Genomic DNA, 23,275 nt, shown 5'->3' on the forward strand with positions numbered 1-23,275 from the left:
TTATGGCAAAGCAATTTTATACTTTTAAAACTGTTTTTACCACCCAGGTATTTTTTTCAATAAATGGGAGACCCTTTCCTCTCACTCCCTGTAAAGGTAAATAGTATTGGGTGTGAGACAGGTGGCCTACAGGGGCCTGCTCGGTAGACCTTAGATTGATTGTTGCCTGCACCACTTGAGCAGATTACAAAACTTTATTTGTGCTCTGTCCTCATCACAAAATGGGGATAATAGTTCTTACCTTGAGGTGGCCATGATGATTGAATGAGGTGACATGAATGAATAATGTAGCACAGAATCTGGGATGTAGTAAACATTTAATAAGTGTTAGTTATAATAATTATTAGTTAAATGGTACCATTTCTACAGAATTGTATCATTTAGGAAAATAGTACTTTACAATTTGTGAGCAACCACAGGAGGAAGGGACGTGGGAGATTAATTTTTATAAATACGTCTTATATAAATAATTAAAACATATTTGGTAGACTCAGTCCAATTTTATCTTAACCTTTCCAATATGAAATGAGGCTTTAGTTATTGTATCTATATGCTCTGAGTCAGTTTCTTAAAGATATTTAAACACTTGGGCTCAACTTTAAATGTGTGTTCATCATGGCTCCTACCTTTCCAGCTCAGGTCCTCATAAACACGTCCTTTCTGGAGTTGTTCACTCCTGCACAAAAGGAATTAATACTTTTTTTTTTTTTAAGATGCTGTCACAATGGGCTCTGTTTTTGGCCGAAGTACTGCATTAAACATGCAGTCATCTCAGCTTAACACCCCTCAAGATGCTTCTTGTACACACATCTTGGTATTCCCGACATCTTCAACCATCCAAGTGGCTCCAGCCAACTATCCCAATGAAGATGGGTTTAGCCCCAACAATGGTGAGTGGGGACCATGTTTGCCTAGAACTCGGCTTCTTCCACCAGAGACAGAGCCAGAGTGTGGAGTCAGGGGCCTGCTGTAGGCAGGTCTGTGTTGTGATAACACATGAAGTATGAAGAGTGGCTTATGAAAGTTGGAGAATCTGTTTGGTTTTTGAGATTTAATTGGTCTGCTCTGTTACCAATACCAAATAAATACTTTCCTCTTTTGAGGAATTCACTTCCTCTTGTTTTTCATGAAAGACCAAAAGTAGTATCTGCTTGGTAGCGTACTGTATGTGGGTGTTACTCTTTCAATAAATATTTCTTGATCTGAATTGAAAGTAGGAAGACTACTAGGCAATGTGATGGTAGCAACTGCCTTTAGCTAATCACTGTGAGTAGGATTTGCTCAAAAACAACTTTTTACTTGATTATTCTTAATAGGGTTTTTTTTTATTCAATATATTAAGGCATTCATTAAGAAATGGTTATTTATAACTATAAATGCTCAATATTATGCAGCTATTTTCATTTTTCTTAAAGAGTTTTTTACAGCTACCAGCATTTACTCCTGTTAAAGGGGGAAGGTAAAAGGACACCACACTATATATGGACCCTATATACCATATGTAGTGTGAGCACAATGCGATAACAAAAGAGGAGAAAGAGAATCATAGCACCAGTGTTCACGGTGATTGGGCTATGGGCGGTGGTTTTCCTCTTTGTACTTTTCTTTCCAAATTTTCTGCTGTGAGAGTATCTTACTTTTATAATATGGGAGAGGATTTCTTAATGAAAGTGTGTGCTTTGATCTGCTTGTGGAATAGGCCTCCAGTTTCAGGGTGAGTTCACACCTATTAACATGCATTCATTCAGCCTTAGGATTTAGAGGCTAATGGGCTGCATAGATGGAGTCTGTTGTTTTCTTAGGTGGTGTCAATGTTTACTTTGTTTAAAAATTAAATTGCTTCTTTAGTTGTTTTGCAACCTTTTTATGTGCTTTTGGAGTCTATACAGAATGTGGAGTTTTATTTTATGTTCTTTATTTCTTCATTCAATTAATACTCACATTAGGATATCACAGAGAGGGTGCAAAGTAAAAGAATAATTTGCAGCACCTTGCACTCAGTACACACACATTAAATCTTACTAATTTGTTTACAGCACCTGCCTGTAATAATCATAGCTTCCCCAAAAGAGTGTATTGTTTAATTGGGGATGTGGATCATATTCTAAATTTTTGTGCTTTTTTTTTTCTCCCTTTCCTCTAGATGACATGTTTGTTGACCTACCATTCCCAGATGATATGGACAATGACATTGGCATATTAATTACTGGGAACCTCCATTCCTCCCCCAACTCCTCCCCTGTCCCTTCCCCCGGCTCTCCTTCTGGAATCGGCGTGGGGTCTCACTTCCAGCACAGCCGGGTAAGGATGCTGGGAAGCGGGCTGTGTAAAACCATCTCAGTCTGCGGAACATAGCCTAGAGGCATGGCCAACTTTTTACTCCAGGCACCTTCCTTCTCACTGGTCTTGGTCCTTGGTACAAGAAAAATAAATGGGAAAGTGATGCTGTAGTTGTTCCATTTCGATTAAAAGCGGGAATTTGAAAGAAGTATATTATTCCTGATAAATAGTTTTCAGAAGAGTAGTCTTATTAATGCCGGAAGGATTGTGTGCAATCACTGTTTTCTTAACAAAAGTTAGTTTTGGTTACTTGCTGCTTCCCAGTTATTTTTAATTTTTGCCCAGAGAGGGTTTTTTTTAAAGGCTAGGTCAATAGTCCTGCTTATTTAAATGCAAAGTAACCATGTTAACGGAAGAGCACAGTGTTTATGGGTAATTATTCTGAAAGGAGCCTGACTCCTGTGTCAGTGCCGTGGCATGTGGTCCCATCTCTGCAGCCAGCCCGCAGGAGGCTGCCTTTGGAGAAGTGCTCAGGTTGATGCTAGAGGGTTAAGGAAAAAACAGAGCTTACAAGCACTTTCATCTTTAAATGTCATAGGGATATGGATTGTAGAGTCAAAGGCTCGGTCATTACTCATGCTTTGTTTAAATGCTTGAGGACTCACGCTTTATCACCGTATTGTACTTTTACTTAAAGTAGATATTAAGAGACTGAGGGGTTAAGACACAGAAGAACTGCTATGTCTAATATATTACACTGGACAAGTATAGTAAGCAACCCTGCTCAACTCATTTAGACCCAAAGGTGTATGAGAGGACTTAGGTTTCTGTCAGGTGGCACTTTTATCGCCAGCCCTGAGTTTAACCAAGAGAAAGAAGAATTGAAACCTAAGTCACAGCGCAGTGAAACCAGGGAAGTCCACTCCATGGCTGCCCTCATGAGACTGCCTGCCCCCACCTCCTCCTGGAAGGAGAGAGTCTAAATGTCTTTATTTCCCCAGAAAGTCATTTCCCAGCTAATGATAGTTTCCTGGAGATTTTTGTGATAGGAACACAAATTTTACACTGCATAGTTTAAATGTAGGATTACTGTGAATTCTAGAGGCAAGTCAAGCATATCATCAGCCAAGAATGCATGCCCTGAAAATGGATAAATGTAGCTCTGAGTGACAGGTCTGTGGCTGACTAGCTCTGCGGCTCTGCGCAAGCTCCTTTTACCTTCTCAGCCTTAATTACCTTATCTGTGAAATGGAGATGATAGCACTGCCTCCACTACTGATAGTTGTCATTCAGTTTATATATTAGCGTTGGTGATTGAATTGTGTTGTTAGTTTTAGAAGAAGCAGGTGTGCTGTATTTCTCTCTCTGTTGGAGCCCCCAACCCTAAATAAAGCCTTTCACTGAAAGCCACAGGTAAACTGCACTGCTTTGAAGCTAGCTGGTCAGGTGGCCTTTCCCAGTCCATAGCACCTATAGCCAGTGACCCCTGAGAGGTGTTTAGCATTTCCTCTTTCTGAGCCATTAAAATTCTTCGATACCCAGTTAAGACATTACAACAGGGGAAAGAATTTGTTCAAGATTGTAGTAAGTTTTTATCTTTAACCATCTCAGATATAATACAACTTGGTTTAGTAGTTGGGAATTTTTCCCTTTTGAAACAGAAGGCTCGTGAAAACAGATTACTTATTATTGCTTACATGAAAACTATACTAGTATTTCCATCTCTTGAAGCTAGCTGAAAGAATCAAAGGTGAGGAAATGCCAATTTCAGAAATGCACAGGAGTCTCTTACTGTCAGGAAAGGTCTGCTGACATTCACACAGGCTTCTCCAGCAGCGGCTCACCCCGCTGGCAGGTCGGCGGTGTCCCGCCCTGCAGGCAGTGGGGAAGGGCTGCGTGTCCTGGCAGTGTCCTTGACAGCAGATGGCCAGGTGCACTCTGTATTTGAGGTTGGCTTCTGGCACATGAGAGTAGATACCTTTACCTGTCAGAGATTTGCTCTCTGCAGTTCTTGTTTGATACCTAGTAATGCCACGCAACAGTTAACATTCTGCAGACAAGAAACCAAAGAAAAAAAATTTGCACTTAATTGACTGATGTCATTGGTTTCGCTGGTACCTTCTGCCAAAGCAGTACTTTCCCTCAGATACCTGTGTGCAGCAGACAGTGCCTCCCCTGTTGGCCTTGCTCAGTTAGCTGGCATTTGGGGGTGCGATGCTGCCAGAAAGGGGATTGCTCCCCACAGTGTGCAGGGTGATCTGATAAAAAGGGTGAAGGTGGTCAAAGGTACAAGCTTCCAGTTACAAAACAAATCAGTCACGGGACATATGCACAGCATGGTGACTAGGAATTAATAGGGTCACATGTTTGAAAGTTGCTAAGAAAGTAGATCTGAAGCCTTCTCATCAGAAGAAAAATGTTTTGTAACTATGTGTGGTGATGGATGTCAACCACTTACTGTGTGATCACTTTGCAATAGATATAAATACCCAAATATGAATTATGACATGATACACCCGAAGCTCATCTAAGTGTTATGTCAATGATATCTCAGTGTGCTGTTTAAGTTGACTCTAAGAGTGATGGTGACAAGTGCTGACCTGCGGGGGCTTGTTCTGCAGAGCCAGGGCGAGCGCCTTCTTTCCCGAGAGGCTCCGGAGGAGCTGAAGCAGCAGCCGCTGGCCCTGGGCTACTTCGTGTCAACTGCCAAAGCGGAGAACCTGCCCCAGTGGTTCTGGTCATCGTGTCCCCAGGCTCAGAACCAGTGTCCCCTCTTCCTAAAGGTTGGTTTGGTATCAGGTTTGAAGTTTGGGGGGAGGCGATGGGATGAGTAACTTTTGCTGAAGTTCAATTTTGGTTAGAAATTTCTGTCACCATGATCTTATTCTGTTCCCCGTTTCTCTCACATTCTACTTGCACTCTGAGGATATTTCAGTTACAGTTATAAGTGGAGAGTAGGATTTAGGCGATGAACCCAAAACCATGTCACAAAGAAATGAATTACATTAACCCAAGGAGGGACTCACTGGGGCCCATAGGGCACCTCTAGGATGGACACGGAGTCTGTATCGTATCTTTCTCCCGGTTCCCATTGCGCTGTTGTCAGTGAAGTTGGCCTGCATGGACATGACAGCTAGCTGTCCTTCCTCCCTGCCATGGGCTGTCTGCATTCATCAAAGGTTAAATACAAAAGAAATTCCACTTCCAGTTTGGATGAAGGAAACTGGAAAGAAATCCATTTCTCAGCCACAGGCTGGCAAAAACCCCAAGGTTTGACAACAGAACTCTGTTGCTAGGCTGTGGGAGAAGCCAGATTCTATGACCTACACATTTCTCTTTTGATGCTGCAGTCCCAATTCTAGAAATCTATTCAAAAGAAACTTTGGCAAAAACAAAAAATGATATATGTGAAAGATTAGAAACAGCTGAAATATCCACCAGTAGGGGCTGGTTGAATAAACTATAGTAGTGGAATACTAGTTGTCCATAACAAATTGAGAAGTATTTTTATGTAATTATCTGTGGAGTATAGATTACTGTGCAGTAATGTATCTCACACACACACACACACACACACACACATACACACACCCCTAGAATGTTAAAACCAAAAATAATTGAAGGAATTTTTTTCCCTAATGACTTTAACATATTATTATGAATTCAAAGAAGTTATATGAAAATTCATGTAATCTTAATTTTTGAATGAAAATTGTCAGTATGACCCTACATTTATTGTTTCCTCTCTAAAAATGTAAATACATATTTCAACTCTGTCTTCTGGAAGTCTTAGGAGCAATGACAACTTCCTAGCAATAAACACCTCTGTTGCCGTGACCATAGTTCCTGAATACCATTTGTCATTCAAAAGAACCAGAATTCTTTGAAGAGGTGACTGATTTCAGATCTGAGACACCTTGTTATCCTTCAAAGCAAGGAACCCGCCCAAGATCATTAGAGTCCTATCAAAGGGACCCGGTGGGGGTTTCCATTGCCCAGGGATGATACCATTTGGTCATCAGAAAGAATGATGGCGGCACAGATGAAATAAGTCCATGGGCTCATAATGGTGCTGGAAAGCCAGTCACCTATTGTAGCTGCCAGAGCAGCAATTCATTAACCTAAAAATTGAAAAATAAAGAGAAAGGTTCCAGCAACTTTGTTGCCTCTCCTTTATATATAATATTTCTTAGCTGTTTAATAAATAAAACTGTGTTAAAACCATTAAGTTAAAAATGGATGGGGAACTTTATAGTGAATGGAGCATGCTGGCACCTACTGAATCCAGTGACCACTTAAATTCAAGTGGGGCAGTAGAATAAGACCTCGAGGGACACATGATGTAGTCATTGACAATGCCAGCTTTTATCTTCAACGTTAGGTTATGGAGGTGTGTGGGCTCACCTTGGGGTTATTCAGCATCTGAAAACTCACAGGCTCATAGATGCCCTGATTTAAGAGCACCTCCTTTGGTGGGCCTGGGCGGGCCCTCTCTCTGCCCAGGGCCAGCTAGCCCAGGAAGGTCACTGTCTCTGCTCCTCCGCAGGCGTCACTGCATCACCACATCTCTGTAGCACAGACGGACGAACTTCTTCCCACCCGCAACTCCCAGTGGGTTCCACATCCTCTCGACTCCAAAACCACATCTGATGTTCTGAGGTGGGTGCAGCCCCAGGCAATACCGGCACATTTGAAGTTATTTCCTTTGCTCTTGGTTTTCCCAGGGCTTTCACTGAGGTGCGGGGTTTGGGGAAGAGATGCTGCCTTGTGCAGTGGCACACGTTGCCAGCCTGAGCCAGGCCGCAGGGCAGACAGGGCTGCGGCTTGTTAAGTGGGACAGTGGCTGCAGGTGCAGCTGGCACTGCTGCCTGCTTAGCGTAGGCGTTTCATGGTGACAGAGAGGTCAGAGTGAAGGGCGGGTAGTTAGAAGGCAGTCTGGAACTTAAAGCAAACATCTTTAGCCTCTCATATCAATTTTATAAGTGCAGTTAATTATAACAAAAATTCCATAGTTGGGAATGCCTCTCAGAAGCGTGTACAAAGTTTCTTGCATTTTAAGAGGCCATAAGCATTCTTCATGTATGTTGAGAAAATATACAAGCTTTTTCTAATGTTTTCGGATTCTTAAATGATTTGGGAATTACAGTTCAGCAAGAACCGGCTCATGATGATTTAGGCTTCCCTCACCTCGTGGGCCACATAGCTAATGAAAACTTTTCTAGTAGCCACATTAAATAATTTTAAAAAATGAGTGAGGTTACTTTTAGTGGCAAATTCATCAATTATATGAAAAATATATTAGGATTAACATAAAATATATTCAAAATATTTCAGCTCTCTGCATTTTTTAATTAGTATAAAGATATTCAGGAGCTATTTTACATGCTTTTTAAATGCCAAGTCTTTACAAAGCAGGGCCCTTTTATGCTTACAGCATATGTGAGTTCCCTTGTGGCCAGAGGCTGCCCTCTGAGACTGGCAGGTCGAGAAGGAAGAGGGGCCGTGAAAGGCAGGAACACAGTAGAGCCTGGGGCAGTTCAGGGAGGATGCTAGCATTTGTGATCCCCTTGCCTGCCTATCCCCTCCCACCCTGACCCAAGTCTTCTCTCGGCAGGTTTGTTCTGGAGCAGTACAACGCTCTGTCCTGGCTCACGTGCAATCCGGCCACCCAGGACCGCACCTCCTGCCTTCCCGTCCACTTTGTGGTGCTCACTCAGTTGTACAATGCCATCATGAATATACTCTAATGGAATAGCACTTGTCCTCGGCTCGGTTCCTTCTCCTGCAGCCTCGGTCCCGGAGCTGCTGCCCTCTGCAGGTGCCCGCCCACTTCCGAGACCACGCACAGGCTGCACTGTGACTCCGCAGGCACAGGCTGTCTCCGCAGTGCTCCTCTCAGAGTGACTCACGGACCCTTCCTCACGGACTGGAAACGTCCACGGCAGGACGCCAGCTGGGCTGTGGCGTGGGCGCCGGACCCCTGGCTCCCGGGAAGTCCCGGCTGGCGGTGGTTTTAGGAGGAAACAGAAGAGACGGTATCCTTTTGCACACAAGAGCCTGTGTTTCAGTCTCTGTCTAAACTAAGGGTAGGTCAGCCCTTTGGATGAAATCCTCTGGTTGTTGGTGTTTGGCCTGTGGGTTACCTGAACTCCATATTCTAGGACTTCTTCCAAATGAGAACCAGCTCAAGTTCATGATCTCACCGTGGGCTTCTCTCCCTGGTGCGCCCGTCGCGAGGGCGAGTGCTGTGGCTCACTCCACACCTGTGCGTAGATACAGAAGTCTGGAGGCGAGACATCTTCATTCTGTTTATTTATTTTAAATTGTATTGTCGTAGGGTTTTTGTGACTTTTAATTTTTTTTTCTTTCTAATTTGCGAGGACCAGGTACAGTAGCTGAAACCCAACTCAGACCCACCATAGGATTCTTTGACTACATACCTCTGTCCTAAGAACCAGAGCAGGAGTGGAAACAGATTGGGGAGATGTGCATAAAAAGAAATAGCTTTCCAGCCACCCAGCAGCAGGCTTTGCTAAGAACAAATTGGGTGAGCATTCTGCCTGTTCCTTGTGAAAGCGGCCAGCGTTCCGTGAAGGTGACACTTTGTACCGAAGGCAGTCAAGCCCAACCTAGAGCCATGGAGCACGCCCCTCCCTTAGTTTTATATAGTCGCCAGGGGGATATATTTTCTAGTGAATTCTTATTGAAAGCCAGGTCTCTCCTCTCATTAGGTCAAAGGGGACTCATGTACATACTGCAATGGAAAGTGTTTGCTCATAAAATCAGTTACAAATATGGTGAATTTTTTCTGGACCATAGTAATATTATTTCAAAGAAATATTACATCTTAACCATTAAATTAGTACTTGAAGTTGAGCCTTCGTGGTGGGACTTTTAAAAAAAAAAAAAAAATGCCTTTTTAAAGCATTAGTGGCTAATGGAAGTGTTTTATGACTCCTCATTCCAGGCCCGAGAGGGTTGTCTCTGAGATGCCGTCCAGCCCTCGCTGGCGGCGTGTTGTCGGGCGGAGTGGGGGCTGGCCCGAGGCGGCCAGACCTGGGGCGCTAGCCGTCTGCGCAGAGAACCTGCAGACTGCGAACGTTCTTCCAAGAGATTGCCATGTCCTGGTTGTTGACAGAAAGGAAAATGTAATAACAATAGGATTTTGTAAAAGTATTTTTCTTGAAATAATCTAACGTTTAAAACATTATATTAAAAAAAAAAAAAGTGGTGTGGTGGGAATGTGAAAGCAGAGAAATAACTTGTAAATGGATAATTTTGTTCTCTGTTCCACCAATTGAGGGGGGGGTTTGACTTTCGCAATGTATAGGTTTAAAAAAATCTGATATATCAAAACCATTTGTATCTAATGTGTACAGTGTAAAATTGACTTTAAAAATATTGCAGTGCTATTTTTTCTTAATCAGAAAGGAAAAATTCTCAAGGCCTTTTGAAGAGCATAAGATGATGAAGATTGTAAACTTGTATAAAATTATCTTGGTGAGAAGACAAATTGTAAAGTAGTTATTTGTAATCTTTTACCACTTTGGGGTTGCTTTTTTTTCCAGAATTCATCAGAACTTTGAATTTTTTTTTTTAAATGGGCTGTTTTTAATGCAGGGGCTTTTCTTCCCTAGAAACCCAATTCTAAGCAAAAAAAGAAAAAGAAAAAAAAAAAACAAAAAACAAACAAAAAAAACTCTACAAAAATTAAAAAAAAAAAAAAGTCAGCAAAGGGTAGATTTCATCTGGTGTCTTTTATTTAAGTTTTTTAAGTTAAGAAAAGCTGGTGACATATTTATACGTTTTTGTGCAAAAATAAATGAATGGCAATAGATTTTAAAAAATCTTATTATGTACTTCTGTGTGAAAGTCTGTATAATATTTCCCTTAAATATGCATTATTTTACTTGTGAGTTTTTTACTGAATTAATCTGAAATGTACAAGCCCTGGATTTGCTACAGAGTGAGAAGTTATTTTATTTTTTTTTTAATTTTTAATTTTGGCAATCCTGCAGAAATCAGAACTCTTACTATGGTTTGAACTAAAAAGGGGACTCGGGCGGGAGGGGGGTATCCAGCATGCCTGTATGTATATCTCAGAGCCTTTTTTAAATGTAAAAGCTGTACATTTCTGGGAAGTTCTGAATTTTTTTTTTTTCTCTTTTCCTTCAAGCATTTTGCAGTGAGCTTCTTTTATATATAGCAAACAATTTGAAAGAATACAAAAATATGTGAAGTTCATTGAAAAAAACCCTGCAGTATAGCGCTGGTACAGTACACTAAAAGACTTTGATAAAAAGAAACAATACTAAAAGGCCTCCATTTTAAATGTCATTCATATATACCTTGTGAATGAGAGCTATATACTTTTACACACTTTTTTAGAGGAATAAATTATTGAATTACTGAGACTTTGAGTGGCTTTTTCCCCCCCTCCCATCCTGCCTTTGAAATAAGGACGATCAACACCTCCCCAGAAGGTGTCTGTTACGGACTGGACAGTCCTCGCGAGGAGCCTGGATGTAGTTGTGTACCGCTCCCATTACTCCCCCATCCCCCCCAGCGCTGTTCCCAGACTGTGTTCTCATTCTCCAAGGGCAAGTTCACGCTTGGAAGTTTCAGTGCGCACACACACACACACACTCACACACACATACACACACTCATACACACACTCATACACATACACTCACACACACACACTCATACACTCATACACACACACACACTCATACACACACACACACTCATACACACACTCATACACACACACACACACACACTCACACACACATACACACACTCATACACACACTCATACACACACTCATACACATACACTCATACACACACTCATACACATACACTCATACACACACACTCATACACTCATACACACACACACATACACACACTCACACCACTGTATAGGAGCCTTGGTGGTTAATTCTTCAGCTGTTGGGAGTGGGTTGCATTTAACAGTGTCCTAACTCTAGGCTGTGGTCAATCCTAGAACAAACTACAAGTCCATAATTCGACCGTTCTCTCGGCAGCCCCAGCCAGTTTCTTCTTGCTGTTCCTTAGAGATAGCAGGCACAGCTCCCTTCCTGTTCCCGGGCCACCGGCTGGTGACACCCCCGTGCTGTGGGCCACACCACCCAGCAGGAGAGCCGCTGCACTGTCTGCGAGCCCACCGAGGAGGGAGAGCCGCACGCTCCAGGGGCCCAGGACGTGGGAGCGCTTACAGTCAGAATCAGAATGTTGGCCTCCCCCCATCTGTTTAGAAATGAACATTGCTCTGAAGCTGAGGTTGCCTGAGTCTAGAGCTAAAGCTGTTGAGACCACTCAGCTTCAGTTTGGTCCCCAAACGGGGATGAAGATGGGGCCGTGGGAAAAGCTTTGCCAGCCACAAGGCGCTGTCCCTGCTGGCCTCCGCTGTGCCGGCGAGGAGGCTGAGAGGAGGGAGGCCCCATTCAAATCAAAGAGGAAATTGTCTCTGCCTCACCGGGCACCTCTCCACGGTGCCAGAAGCATCAGAGAACTCGGTGCGTCACTAAGGGAATCCAGCAGGCTTCCTGCTCCTGTGTCAGCCCCGTGACCCTTGGCGACCCTGGAAAGTCAGCACTGGGCGGTGTTTCCACAAGCATCCGTTAGGTGCATGCTCCGCTGGGCATCCGTGGGTCTTTATCCAACCATCGGTGCATGTCTGTTTTATTCCGACTAGGAATTCTGCTTTCGCATCCACTGCCAGTGGTACCCATTGGGCAACAGCGACCGACTCTGAGGTGGGGGAGATTGTGTGGAATGCATTTAAACACTGCAAAGTGGATGCCGCCAAGTCTGACGTGGTCCTCAGGAACCGTATTGCCGTTAGCCATTGGCCTTGCTCGGATTCTGCTAAACCCCAAGCCACTGCCCAAGGATGCCAGCGCCGGGCATGTTCCTGCTGGCCTCCATGAGCCGGTGAAGACCTTCATAGCAAGTGCAGTTGGCCCATGGGAGTTTTTAAAGGCAGAGTTCGTAGAAGGGACGCACTGTCCAAGCGTGAGCCGCGTACTGCAAGCTGTCCCTGCTGCTGGTCACTCAGACAAGCAAGCCCTTCTATAGAGGAGACTTCACCTCGCCATCTCTGCGCGCCGAAGCCCTGGCGAGGCCCGGTCTTAAGGGTCCATGACCGAGTTCTCTCGGTGTTAAACGGTTCGCTCGCTAATATCCCCTTGACATAGAGGTCACTTTAATTATTTCATGTCGTCCATACCTAATGAGGCGTCATTGAACATCCCGTAGTGCCCGGTAATTACGGCGATTTCGTGGTTGTAACCATTGCCCTGGGCGCCGCACTCCGCCTGGAACCAGACCGATCAGTCTCACCGCTTCCCCTGGAATGCTCGGGTCAGGCTCCGAGAAGATGCTGTGACACTGCTGCTGGCCGGCGCGCCACAGGCATGGGGCCGGTGAGAAATAGGCTTGGGGAGGAAGCAAGCTGGGTCCCCGGGAAAGAGCTTGGGTCAGACTAACGGATTGACTTTTCTCCAGAAAAAAGGCTGTTTCCTCGAGGAGCATTAGTTAGCAGGTGTGGGGAGGCGCAGGCAGACCCTGGGTCGTGCTCCCTTTTTTTTTTTTTTTTTTTTTTGTAAACAAGCAGATGTGAGACAAGCACAGGTTTTCTCTTAATATCCAAAACTGGCATTTGTTCATTTATAGGCGCCCAAGCAAGTCTGCCGCAGAGAGAGCTTAAAATGACCCAGTACTCGGAACAGGCCGGCGGGCGAAGGCTCGCCCTCCCCGCTCCTGGCTCACAGGTCAGGCTTGTTCAATCTTCCTGCTGAATGAAGTGCAGCCTCAGAGGCCAACACAAGCAAATGTTTGCTAGCAGTGGTCGGCAAACCGCAGCTCACTAGTTACATGCGGCTCTTTGGCCCCTTGAGTTTTTAACAAAGGCGAGCTTAGGAGAACCCGAATTAAGTTAATAACAATGTACCTACCTATATAGTTTAAGTTTTAAAAATTTGGCTCTCAAAAGAAAGTTTAATCGTCGTACTGTTGATATTTGGCTCTGTTGACTAATGAGTTTGCCGACCACTGTGCTAGGGGAAAGGAGAATCCGTTTAGTCCTCGTCTTACTTAATTTCAGCCCGAATGCTTTCAATGAGCACTTACAGTGAGCTCCTCCTACTTAAATCTTACTTTGTTCACTGAGAGGGCTCCATGTTGATCTTGCTTGCAGCATTCCCTTAAATAATTTCCTGTCAGCTTCCTTATAATTTTGAGCATGTGATTTTGAATTGGTGAGGAGATAATGTTTACATAGTTATACCTGCACACACCCATTTCCCCCCTGTTGTTATCTGTGAATCCTCACTTGAGAGAAAAGGAGAAGCATTGATTGGTTGCCTTCCATAAGCTACCTTGAGTGGGGCTGGAACCTGCAACACGAGCATGTGCCCTGACGGGGAGTTGAACCAGCAACCTGTTGGTGCTCAGAGGATGTCCAAAACCCTGAGCCACTCTGGCCAGGCCCTGCTACTTATGTCTCCGCAAGGCTTAGGACGTTCTCTCCCTTATTAGCTCTAGGGATCAATGTCACATTTGCTTCACAAGATAAACCAAGGACCTCCCAGCCATTTTCTGTGACTGGTGAGAGTTCACCTGACAAGACAGGGGTGTTATATTAAGCTGACTATGCGCCGGGCCCAGAGTGGCCTGAGTTGTTGAACACAGACCATTGAAAGAATAGAATGCAAAAAAAATAAATAAAAAATAATTAATTAAAAAATAGAATGCACCTCAAAAATCTGAAGTAATTTGCCAGCAAATCTATCGCATCTCGTGGAGAGAGCAGAAAATGCATATTTTTTTATTTTTAGAAAATACAGGAATGTTGTGGTTGTTGATGTAGATTTTCTATTTTGTCGAATTGGGTCATGTAGATTTTTCTTCATGGGAGGTTTTGTTTTACCAACATATGGCTCTGGGTTTTGTGCAGAGTATGTGTTCCCCGAATTCTGAAACCGTGGTTTTTGGAAATCTATGGTCTTCCTCATTTCTTACAACACCTATGCCGTTTTTTTCTCGAGGTTTTCTTTTGTTAGCAGTTTGTTGGTTGGTTCTCTGTTTTGTTTGATTTTTTCCAAAGAAACACTTCACGGATTGAACAGTTCTGGTGTTTTTATCCTGGCCTGTATCCGGCAGTTCTTTTTCCCAGTTTCCTTGAGGTTTTGTTTCATTTTCCTTGAATCTTAATTGCCTGCTTAGTTCATTTATTTTCACTTTAGATGATCAGGCATTGGTAGCCGGGGGCTTCCGGACCCCAGTGGCCCTCCTCAGAGTCTACGCAAAAGGCTTTCTGAGCATTTTCCAGGGAGAAGGGCCTGGTGTGTCAGGTGCTCAGAGGAGTCTGACCCGAAAGCAATGAGAAATGGCTGGTTTAGGACTATGTTAAAGTTGGTTGCATCCTGAGAATTTTGATGTTTAAGTTTTTTTTTTTTAGACTCTTAGTCCTTTCTTTAAAAAACAAATAAGGGAAAGTTCTCTCTGGATTTAAAGTCTTTCCATATATATATATAGTGTGTGTGTGTTTACTACAGTGTCATCTGGCAGTAACTGCTTTTTGCAAACCACTCTGAAACTTTCCGAACAAGGTGTGTTCTATTTCTTAGTCAGGGCTGCCCAATAGAAATACAACGTGAGCCATGAAGTAGCCACATTCAAAAAGTTAAAAACAGGTGAAATTAATTTTCATCATACATTTTTATCTAGTTAATCCTATACACTGAGTGGCCAGATTATTATGATCTGTGAATACATCATAATCTAATCACTCAATGTATATCCTATATAATAAAAGGCTAATAAGCAAATTGTCCCCTCGACCGGGAGTTAAAACAGCAGACAGACTGGCCAACCGTCCATGTTCCCTCCCCTTGGCCAGGCTGGCCAGACCCCATCCGTGCACGAATTCATGCACCGGGCCTCTAATACACACACACACACACACACACACACACACACACACACACACTGAGTGGCTAGATTATTATGCATTCAGAGATCATAATAATCTGGCCACTCAGTGTATATCCAAATTCTTATTAAATAAATCATCATGAAATAATATAAAATTGAGATGTTTAGCACTCTTATTTTTACAAAAAGTCCTAAAAATCCAGTATTGATTTTATGTTTATAGCACATCTAAATACGGATGCTAAATTTTTCAATGGTTAAAGCAAAATGTAGTTCTGCCAAAACCATCCAGTCGCATGTCACAGAAAAGGCTTCAGCTTTTCAATTGTGAGTTAAAATGAAATAAAATTTTGAAATTAGTTCTTCAGCCATGCTCACCACATCTCAAAGCAGACACAGCTCTCCTGTTGCACGGGGAAATCTTAGGGTTACTCTGGAAGCAATTATCGGGCCTAGTAATAATTAATGTCGTTTTTAAACATTCGTTTAAAATCTTGCTTGGCGTTGACTTGTATTGACATAACCTTCAAACACGTGGTATCTACAGAACGTGTGAAGTGCAGTTAACAAGTTTTGCTTGAAAAAGTTTGTGTTTGGTTTGGTTTTTGTTGCAAAACTAGGGCTAAGAAGATGGCGGATGAAGAGCATATTCGGCACTGCATGCTTTACGAGTTCCAATTAGGAAGAAAAGCAAGTGAGGCTGCAAAAAACATCTGTAGTGCTCTTGGTCAAGATGCAGTTAGCGCCAGAAAATGCCAACGTTGGTTTGAGAAATTTTGCGAGGGAAATTTTTTGTTAGATGACAAGAGTGGTCGAGGCCTTGTGTCCAATTTTGATCAAGAAGCTCTTCAAGCTCTTTTGGTGCAAAATCCTCAAATTACCCAACAAGAGCTTGCGACAACTTTAAATTGTTCACAAAAAACAATTTCCAATCAATTGCGTGCACTTGGCAAAGTCCAAAAGTTTGGAAAATGGGTTCCTCATGAGTTGACCGACAACAACCGTAATCAAAGAGTCACAATTTGCAGTTTGCTCCTCTCTCGTCAAAACCGTTTGCCGTTTTTAGAGCAAATTGTTACCGGAGATGAAAAATGGGTGCTGTATGTTAATTTGAAAAGGCGGCCTCAATGGTTGGACAAAAATGAGGCTCTGCAGCCCACGCCAAAACCTGACTTGCATGCGAAAAAAGTGATGTTGTGTGTTTGGTGGAATTTTAAAGGAATTCTTCATTATGAACTTTTACCATCTACCCAAACCATTACAAGTGCAGTGTATAGTGCCCAATTGGAAAGGTTAGCCCAAGCTTTAAGAGAAAAAGAACCCGCGCTGATTAATCGGAAGGGCGTAATTCTTCACCACGATAACGCACGACGCATACTGCGAGAATCACTGCTGAAAAACTGCGCCAGTTGGAATGGGAAGTTCTCCCTCAACCTGCATATTCTCCTGATATTGCCCCTTCCGATTACCATTTGTTTCATTCTTTGCAAAATTTTCTTCTTGGAAAAAAATTTAATAATGAAGAATGCCTCAAAAATGCATTGACCGAATTTTTTGCATCAAAATCACAAGAATTTTACAACAGAGGGATTAAAATGCTTCCTGAGCGTTGGGCACAAGTAGTAGAAAACAACGGCAACTATATTGTTGATTAAATTTTGTTGTATTGTTTAAATAAATTCGATTTAAAAAAGTATTAGAAAACGACATTAATTATTACTAGACCTAATAATTCTGCTTAGACTATAGATTCCATATTTCCTATCTCCTAAGCCCCCCTCTGGACTCCAAGTTCTGTCACAGGCTGACAGCAGGAGCTGAAACTCGCCCCTGCAACTGCGGGTCACCCTGTCTTCGTTGGCACTGCATCATGGGTGCATAACGGCTTCTGTTACGTCTCTGTGATACGATTTCTCTCTGTGAACTGACCCTTTCCTCTGCCTAATGCTTTCAGCTTCCAGTCATCCTTGGATTAATATTACCACCCCCTTCCTTTGACTAGAATTCCTGCCTTCTCCCTCTGGCCCACCGTTTATTTTCACCCTCTGTCGTTCTGTGTTAGATGTTCTTTAGATGAGTTGTTGCTTTTTAGCTTTTGACAGAATCATAATTTCATGCCAGTAGGGTAACTTTCGCCTTTTGCATTTCCTGTTCGGTGTTGCACTTGGACGTGCCAGCCAATTCTTACAAATGCCCAGGCACATTGATCTGCTTCCTCTTTTCAGTTTTGCCTTTGGTGTCTGGGCTCCGCCGTGTGCATGTATCTTCTAAGCATTTTGGAAAGAGACCTTCCCTTTTGAATTCCATTAGTGGTAACCTTAAAACGGCCTGCAAACCCCACGCCCCTTCTGTTTCATGTGTGCCCATTCTTTAAACAAACAAACAAACAAACAAACAAACAAACAAAACTCTCGTAGCCCCACCAGCGTGGCTTGGGGGTTGAGCATCGGCCAATGAACCAGGAGGTCAGGGTTTGATTCCCGGTCAGGGCACATGCCTGGGTTGTGGGGTGTGAGGAAGGCAGCTCATCAATAATTGTCTCTCATCGTTGATGTTTCTCTCTATTCTTCTTCCTTCCTCTCTGAAAAACAAATAAACAAAAAAAAACCCCTCTCATGCCTACTCATCCAAGTCCATTCTCATTCTCTCCTGACATCATGGCTGTGACCTCCGCCTGTGTTCATTCCCCAGGCCCGGAAGAATCTCTTTGGAGAGCCAAATTCTTTAAACTTAAACTTCTTCTAATGCCACTTCTTCAAAATAGACTCGCCCACGCCGTGGTATTTTGTGGAAGAGCCACACTCAAAGGGCCAAAGAGCCGCATGTGGCTTGCGAGCCACAAGTTGCCGACCACTGGGCTAATCTGAGGTGTTCCCATGGTTAAGCTGAGGTTATCTATTTGGGGCGGAGAATCCTACGGAAGTGAGGGACCCTTCTCCATGCAGCACGGGCAGGAGGCCCCCGTGTCCCTCTGTCTGGCTGTAGGTGACATCCACCTTGGTCGCTTGGTTCAGGTGTGACTTCTAGGTTTCCCCACTGCCAAGTCACTACTCCCCCGTGCGTTCTACAAAGCACCTCAAGCGGGCCTATTTTTGTTATGTCCCAAATTGTCCACCAGGGGGCGACCTTCGCCAATGTATCTTTATGGGCCAAAGTCCTGAGTTTTGAAAGCAAGAAGCCAAGGCTGTGGGAGGGGCAGGTCAGGAGCGCTGTCTGAGTCCACTCTCCCAGGGGAGCCCTGGCCTGGGGGAGCAGCCCCAGGGGACAGACCCCAGGCTGGGCTTCGGGGCCAAATATGGGGGTGATTTTGAAAATGTATAGTGTATCCCGGAGTGAGCAAAGACTGGGCAGCTGTCCTGGGGATGGTGTGTGTGTGTGTGTGTGTGTGTGTGTGTGTGTGTGTGTGTTTGGGGTGGGGATGGGGATGGTTAATGCTGTTGTTTTCAATACCTGGACACCGACAGCCAGTTAGAAATTAAGAAGCCAGCCCTGGCCGGCTTGGCTCAGTGGATATAGAGCATTGGCCTGCAGACTGAAGGGTCCCATGTTCAATTCCATGCCATGCCTGGTTTGCAGGCTCGATCCCCAGTGGGGAGCGTGCAGGAGGCAGCCAATCAATGATTGTCTCTCATCATTGATGTTTCTATCTCTCCTTCTCCCTTCCTCTCTGAAATCAATAGAGAATTATAAATAAATAAATAAATTAGTAATAAAACTAGCTTGTATAATTTATTTTGAAAAAAGAAAGAAATTAAGAAGCCAAAGCCTATGTCCTTCCTTCTGTCCCCACCGCCACCCCCCACCTCACCCCCAGGCCCAGGCAGGAAGGACCCTCAGTATGAACAGCGGCTCCTGCAGCCATGAGACTGAGGCTTGGCCCAGACCCCAGGCCAGAGGGGATTCCCCTCTCCCTCCCCCCCTCCCCCAGTGGAACTAAAACCTAGGTCAGCATAACATGTAAAACCAGCCTCGGCTGCAGAGGGACACGAGGGGACCTCCTGGGCGAGGGTAATGTTTCCCTTCTGATTGGGGGGGGATGTCACATTTGACAACATCTAAGGAGCTCCACACCGAAGATGGGTGCGTGCTTTTACATTGTAATTTTCTTTTTATCTTTTATTGAGTTCATTGGGGTGATATTGGTTAATAAAATCACACAGGTTTCCGTTCTTCTGTTCGAGAACACATCACCTGCGTGTTGTGCTGTGTGTCCACCACCCCCTTTACATTCTAACTGCGGTGGGAACACGCACACCGTGGAGCGTGCCGCCTTGGTGTGTGCGGCTCCGCGGTGTTAGGTGTGTGCACTTGGTTGTGCCGGGGATCGCCAGCCCTTTTCCCGTTGCCAAACGGAAACGGGACCCGTGAGGCGGCCACCCCTCCCTTCCTCCTGCCCCCGGTCCCTGGCGACCACCATTCTACTTCCTGTCTCATGAACGTGACTCCTCCCTGCCCCTGTGGGAGGGAGGCACCCCGCGCTGGTCCTTTGGGGACGGGCTTGCTTCACGGGGCAGAACGTCCCCCAGGCGCCTCCGCGGGGTGGCCTGGCCCAGCGCGCCCTGCCCTTCAGGCTGAGGGCCCCACTGTATGGCCAGGCTCATCCGTTCATCCACTCACAGCCCTTTGCCCAGCTCCCGCCTGGGCCGGTTGTGAATGGTGCTGCTGCAAACACAGGCATAGAAATAGCTCTTCAAGACCCCGCTTTCAATCCCGTAGGGTGCATGCGCAGAAGTGGCGGTGTTGGATCCTATGGGAGCTCTAGTTCTAATTTTTTGAGGGGTGGCCATATTGTTTTCCAGAGTGGCCGCCGCCTCCAAATGGGGGCGTTTCTTTTATTTCTTTCTTTTTAAAAAAAATATATTTTGTTGATTTTTTACAGAGAGGAAGAGAGAGGGATAGAAAGTTAGAAACATCAATGAGAGAGAATCATCAATCAGCTGCCTCTTGCACACCCCCTACTGGGGATGTGCCCGCAACCAAGGTACATGCCCTTGACGGGAATCAAACCCGGGACCCTTCAGTCTGCAGGCCGATGCTCTATCCGCTGAGCCAAACCGGTTTCGGCAAGGGTGCATTTCTTGAAAATAAATGATATCTCAGTAAACCTGATTTTAAAAGAAGATTAAAACACAGGACACAACCGAAACCGGTCTGGCTCAGTGGTAGAGCGTCTGTCTGTGGACTGAAGGGTCCCAGGTTCGATTCCGGTCGGGGGCATGTAACTTGGTTGCGGGCACATCCCCGGTAGGGGGTGTGCAAGAGGCAGCTGGTCGATGTTTCTCTCTCATCGACGTTTCTAGCTCTCTCTCTCCCTTCCTCTCTGTAAAAAAAATCAATAAAATATATTAAATTTATTTTAAAAATAATAAAATATAAAATAAAACACAGGACACCTTTGATAGCTCATGCCGGGTGGGGCTGGGCGGCGTCCCGCCTCGCTCACCTTTTCACACAGGCAGAGCTTCCAATACCGCGCCCCCCCCCCCATCCCTGTAGCTCCAGCCTCGCTTCTGGCTCTGAGTTTGCCCCCTGAGATCGGCAGGAAGATTAATCGGCATTTTTAATGGTTCCCAGGCCTCCAGGCCCCCAAATAAAAATAAACATCCCCCTCCGGGCTAGCCCCACGGCTGCCCAGGCCGCCTCCTGCCTCTCGCAGCCACTTCGGGAACTCCGCCTCCTGGTGGGTGCTGCCTGGGAGACAGTTGGCAGCGAAGCCCCCGCGGACCCGGCCCCGCCGGAAGGAGGTCTTTCCAAGAGCAGCTCCGGCTCCGGCTCCGGCTCCGGGCAGCCGCTCCGAGGGCGGAGCTCGGGGGCCTGAGCCGGTGGCCAAGTGGGGACCGCAGGTCCTGGGGCCAAGGACCATCGTGCATTCTTCCCTCCCAAGTCCCAGGCGGAGAGGCCTGACCGGGCACTTGTCCCGGCCGGACCCTCCTTTATCAGCGTCCTCGGCCTTCCCGCGAGTCTGCGGACTTCCAAACGTGGGAGAAGAACCAGCGCACGTGGGTAAGCTTCCACAGCTCCCAACACGGCCTCTGCCCTGGGTCCCCCTGGGCCTCCCACGGCCTCCGGCCACATGGGATGGGATATCTGGGCCACACAGTTGGCGTTAATTGTCAACATGTCAAAATTGGGCAATTCCCATTTTTTAAAAATATTTTTTAATTTTATATTTCATTGATTTTATACAGAGAGGAAGAGAGAGGTGACAGAGAGTTAGAAACATCGACGAGAGAGAATCATCGATCAGCTGCCTCTTGCACACCCCCTACCGGAGATGTGCCCACAACCAAGATACATGCCCTTGACCGGAACCTGAGACCTTCCAGTCCGCAGGCTGACATTCTATCCAATGAGCCAAACCAGTTTCAGCAAATTCCCATTTAAAAAAAAAAAAAAAAAGCAGATTCCCTCCAACAACCATTTCTATCTGGGAGCCAACTGGTCCGTGTGTTCATCTGGCAACAATCGGCTGGAGCCAAGTAGAGACTCACCCCCTTTTTAGTCAAGGCCTGGGTTCTCCAGTTTGCCACAGTCCTCACCACTCCCGAATGCCCTGCGGTGGCCTTGGCTTTGTCCATTTGTGTCTCCTGCCTGGCCCCTAGAGCGATAGATCTGGTGAGACCTCCTCTCTGACCGGTGCCCCTTTTCAGAATTCAATGCCTGCTGGGTCCAGGGATCGGCACATGGCCAGGGAGGGTCTCATCCGGCCCCACCACCTGTTTTTGTAAATAAAGTTTTATTGGAACACAGCCGTGCCTACCCTGATCAGAGCTGGTCTGTGGAGGCTTTCACGCTGCACGGGCAGAGGCTGGTGGTTGAAACAGAGGCCGCCAAGCCTGAAGTACTGGCCATCTGGCCCTGTGCTGACCTCTGAGCTAATCCCAATTCTTTCGTCAGTGATGAGCAAACCGTGGCCTGGAGAGGGCAAGCTAGAGCAAGGTCATTGTCAGGGGCTGTCCTAGCCGGAGGCCAGAGCCTGTTCCGCCGGAGCCTCTGCAGAGGGGCCAGGACGCCCCTGCCCCCGGAGGGAGGGAGGCCCCGGGGCCGGCGCTGTCTGCGGGGGCACGGGCACCCCCGGGCCTCCTGCTCTCCCTGCGCCTTCCTCGCGAGCCACGGGCAGCGAGGTGTCTGGTTCCCATCACCGCTGACAATCGGCCCTCCGCACCGGAGCGCCGGGCTTGTCTGTAAACCCTGACTTCATTAACACCCCATCAATCGTGTGGCCAGAGCGGGCTGGCGAGGCCCCCATCTGGAATTCGGCCTGGCAGAGATCAAAGTCTGACCGCCTGGAGCCCTGCCCTGGGGAGCGGAGGGCTGGGGAGGGGGTCAGCTGTGCCCCCTGGGCTGGGCCTGGGGCCTCATGGAGGGAGGGCACCGGAGGGCTCGGGGTCCTGGGGGCTTGGGGCGAGCCCCACTATTCACCCCTGTCACTGGCTCCGAGCCTCAGTGTCCACAGGTGTAAGTGGGGTTACAACGCCCATCACCTTCCCTCGGAGAGAGCTGCGGGGCGGGGCGCAGGCCCCTGACTAGTTGTCAAGTTGGATGAAAGGATATGATGTCTGAGAGCGTGCGCCTGGCAGGAGTGAGACGAGATGCGGCCAGGTGGGCCAGACGCCGATGGTCGCTCCTCTGAGTGCTGGCCACTGGAAGTTTATGATGGGCCTCTCTCAGGGCGGATGCTTGAAGGATTCCATAATGAAGAGTTACACTTGAAAAATCTGTGGATCTAGTAGACTCAGGGCTGGGGGCAGGTTTGTTTGTTTTTTCTTTTTTTAAAATATAGTTTATTGATTTTTTTTACAGAGAGGAAGGGAGAGGTAGAGAGCTAGAAACATTGATGAGAGAGAGTCATCGATCAGCTGCCTCTTGCACATCCCCTACTGGGGATGAGCCCGCAACCAAGGTACATGCCCTCGACCGGAATCGAACCTGGGACCTTTCAGTCCGCAGGCCGGCGCTCTATCCACTTAGCCACACCGGTTTCGGCTGTTTGTTTTTTCTTGCTTGTTTCTTGGTGGTTTTTTGT

General features: G+C 46.0%; 1 protein-coding gene and 1 long non-coding RNA gene across 5 annotated transcripts in view; both read left to right on the plus strand.

The window, feature by feature from the left end:
* Window positions 1-10,694, plus strand: part of MED13L (mediator complex subunit 13L) — a 252,149-nt gene extending 241,455 nt beyond the window's left edge. For all 4 annotated transcript variants that reach the window (XM_045585405.1, XM_036449257.2, XM_036449260.2 and 1 more), the window contains 5 exons: window positions 714-890; window positions 2,144-2,301; window positions 4,902-5,063; window positions 6,827-6,939; window positions 7,895-10,694. In XM_045585405.1, the coding sequence (XP_045441361.1) occupies window positions 714-890; window positions 2,144-2,301; window positions 4,902-5,063; window positions 6,827-6,939; window positions 7,895-8,027 (743 nt within the window). In that variant the 3' untranslated portion in view covers window positions 8,028-10,694. The remainder of the gene's footprint in view (window positions 1-713; window positions 891-2,143; window positions 2,302-4,901; window positions 5,064-6,826; window positions 6,940-7,894) is intronic.
* LOC123652831 lies at window positions 2,389-3,278 on the plus strand. The gene is made up of 2 exons (XR_006742332.1): window positions 2,389-2,439; window positions 2,487-3,278. It is a non-coding gene; the product is annotated as an uncharacterized LOC123652831 (long non-coding RNA).
* Window positions 10,695-23,275: the final 12,581 nt, after the last annotated feature.

Source organism: Pipistrellus kuhlii, unplaced genomic scaffold (genome assembly GCF_014108245.1).
Source record: "Pipistrellus kuhlii isolate mPipKuh1 unplaced genomic scaffold, mPipKuh1.p scaffold_m20_p_20, whole genome shotgun sequence".
NCBI classification, from domain to species: domain Eukaryota; kingdom Metazoa; phylum Chordata; class Mammalia; order Chiroptera; family Vespertilionidae; genus Pipistrellus; species Pipistrellus kuhlii.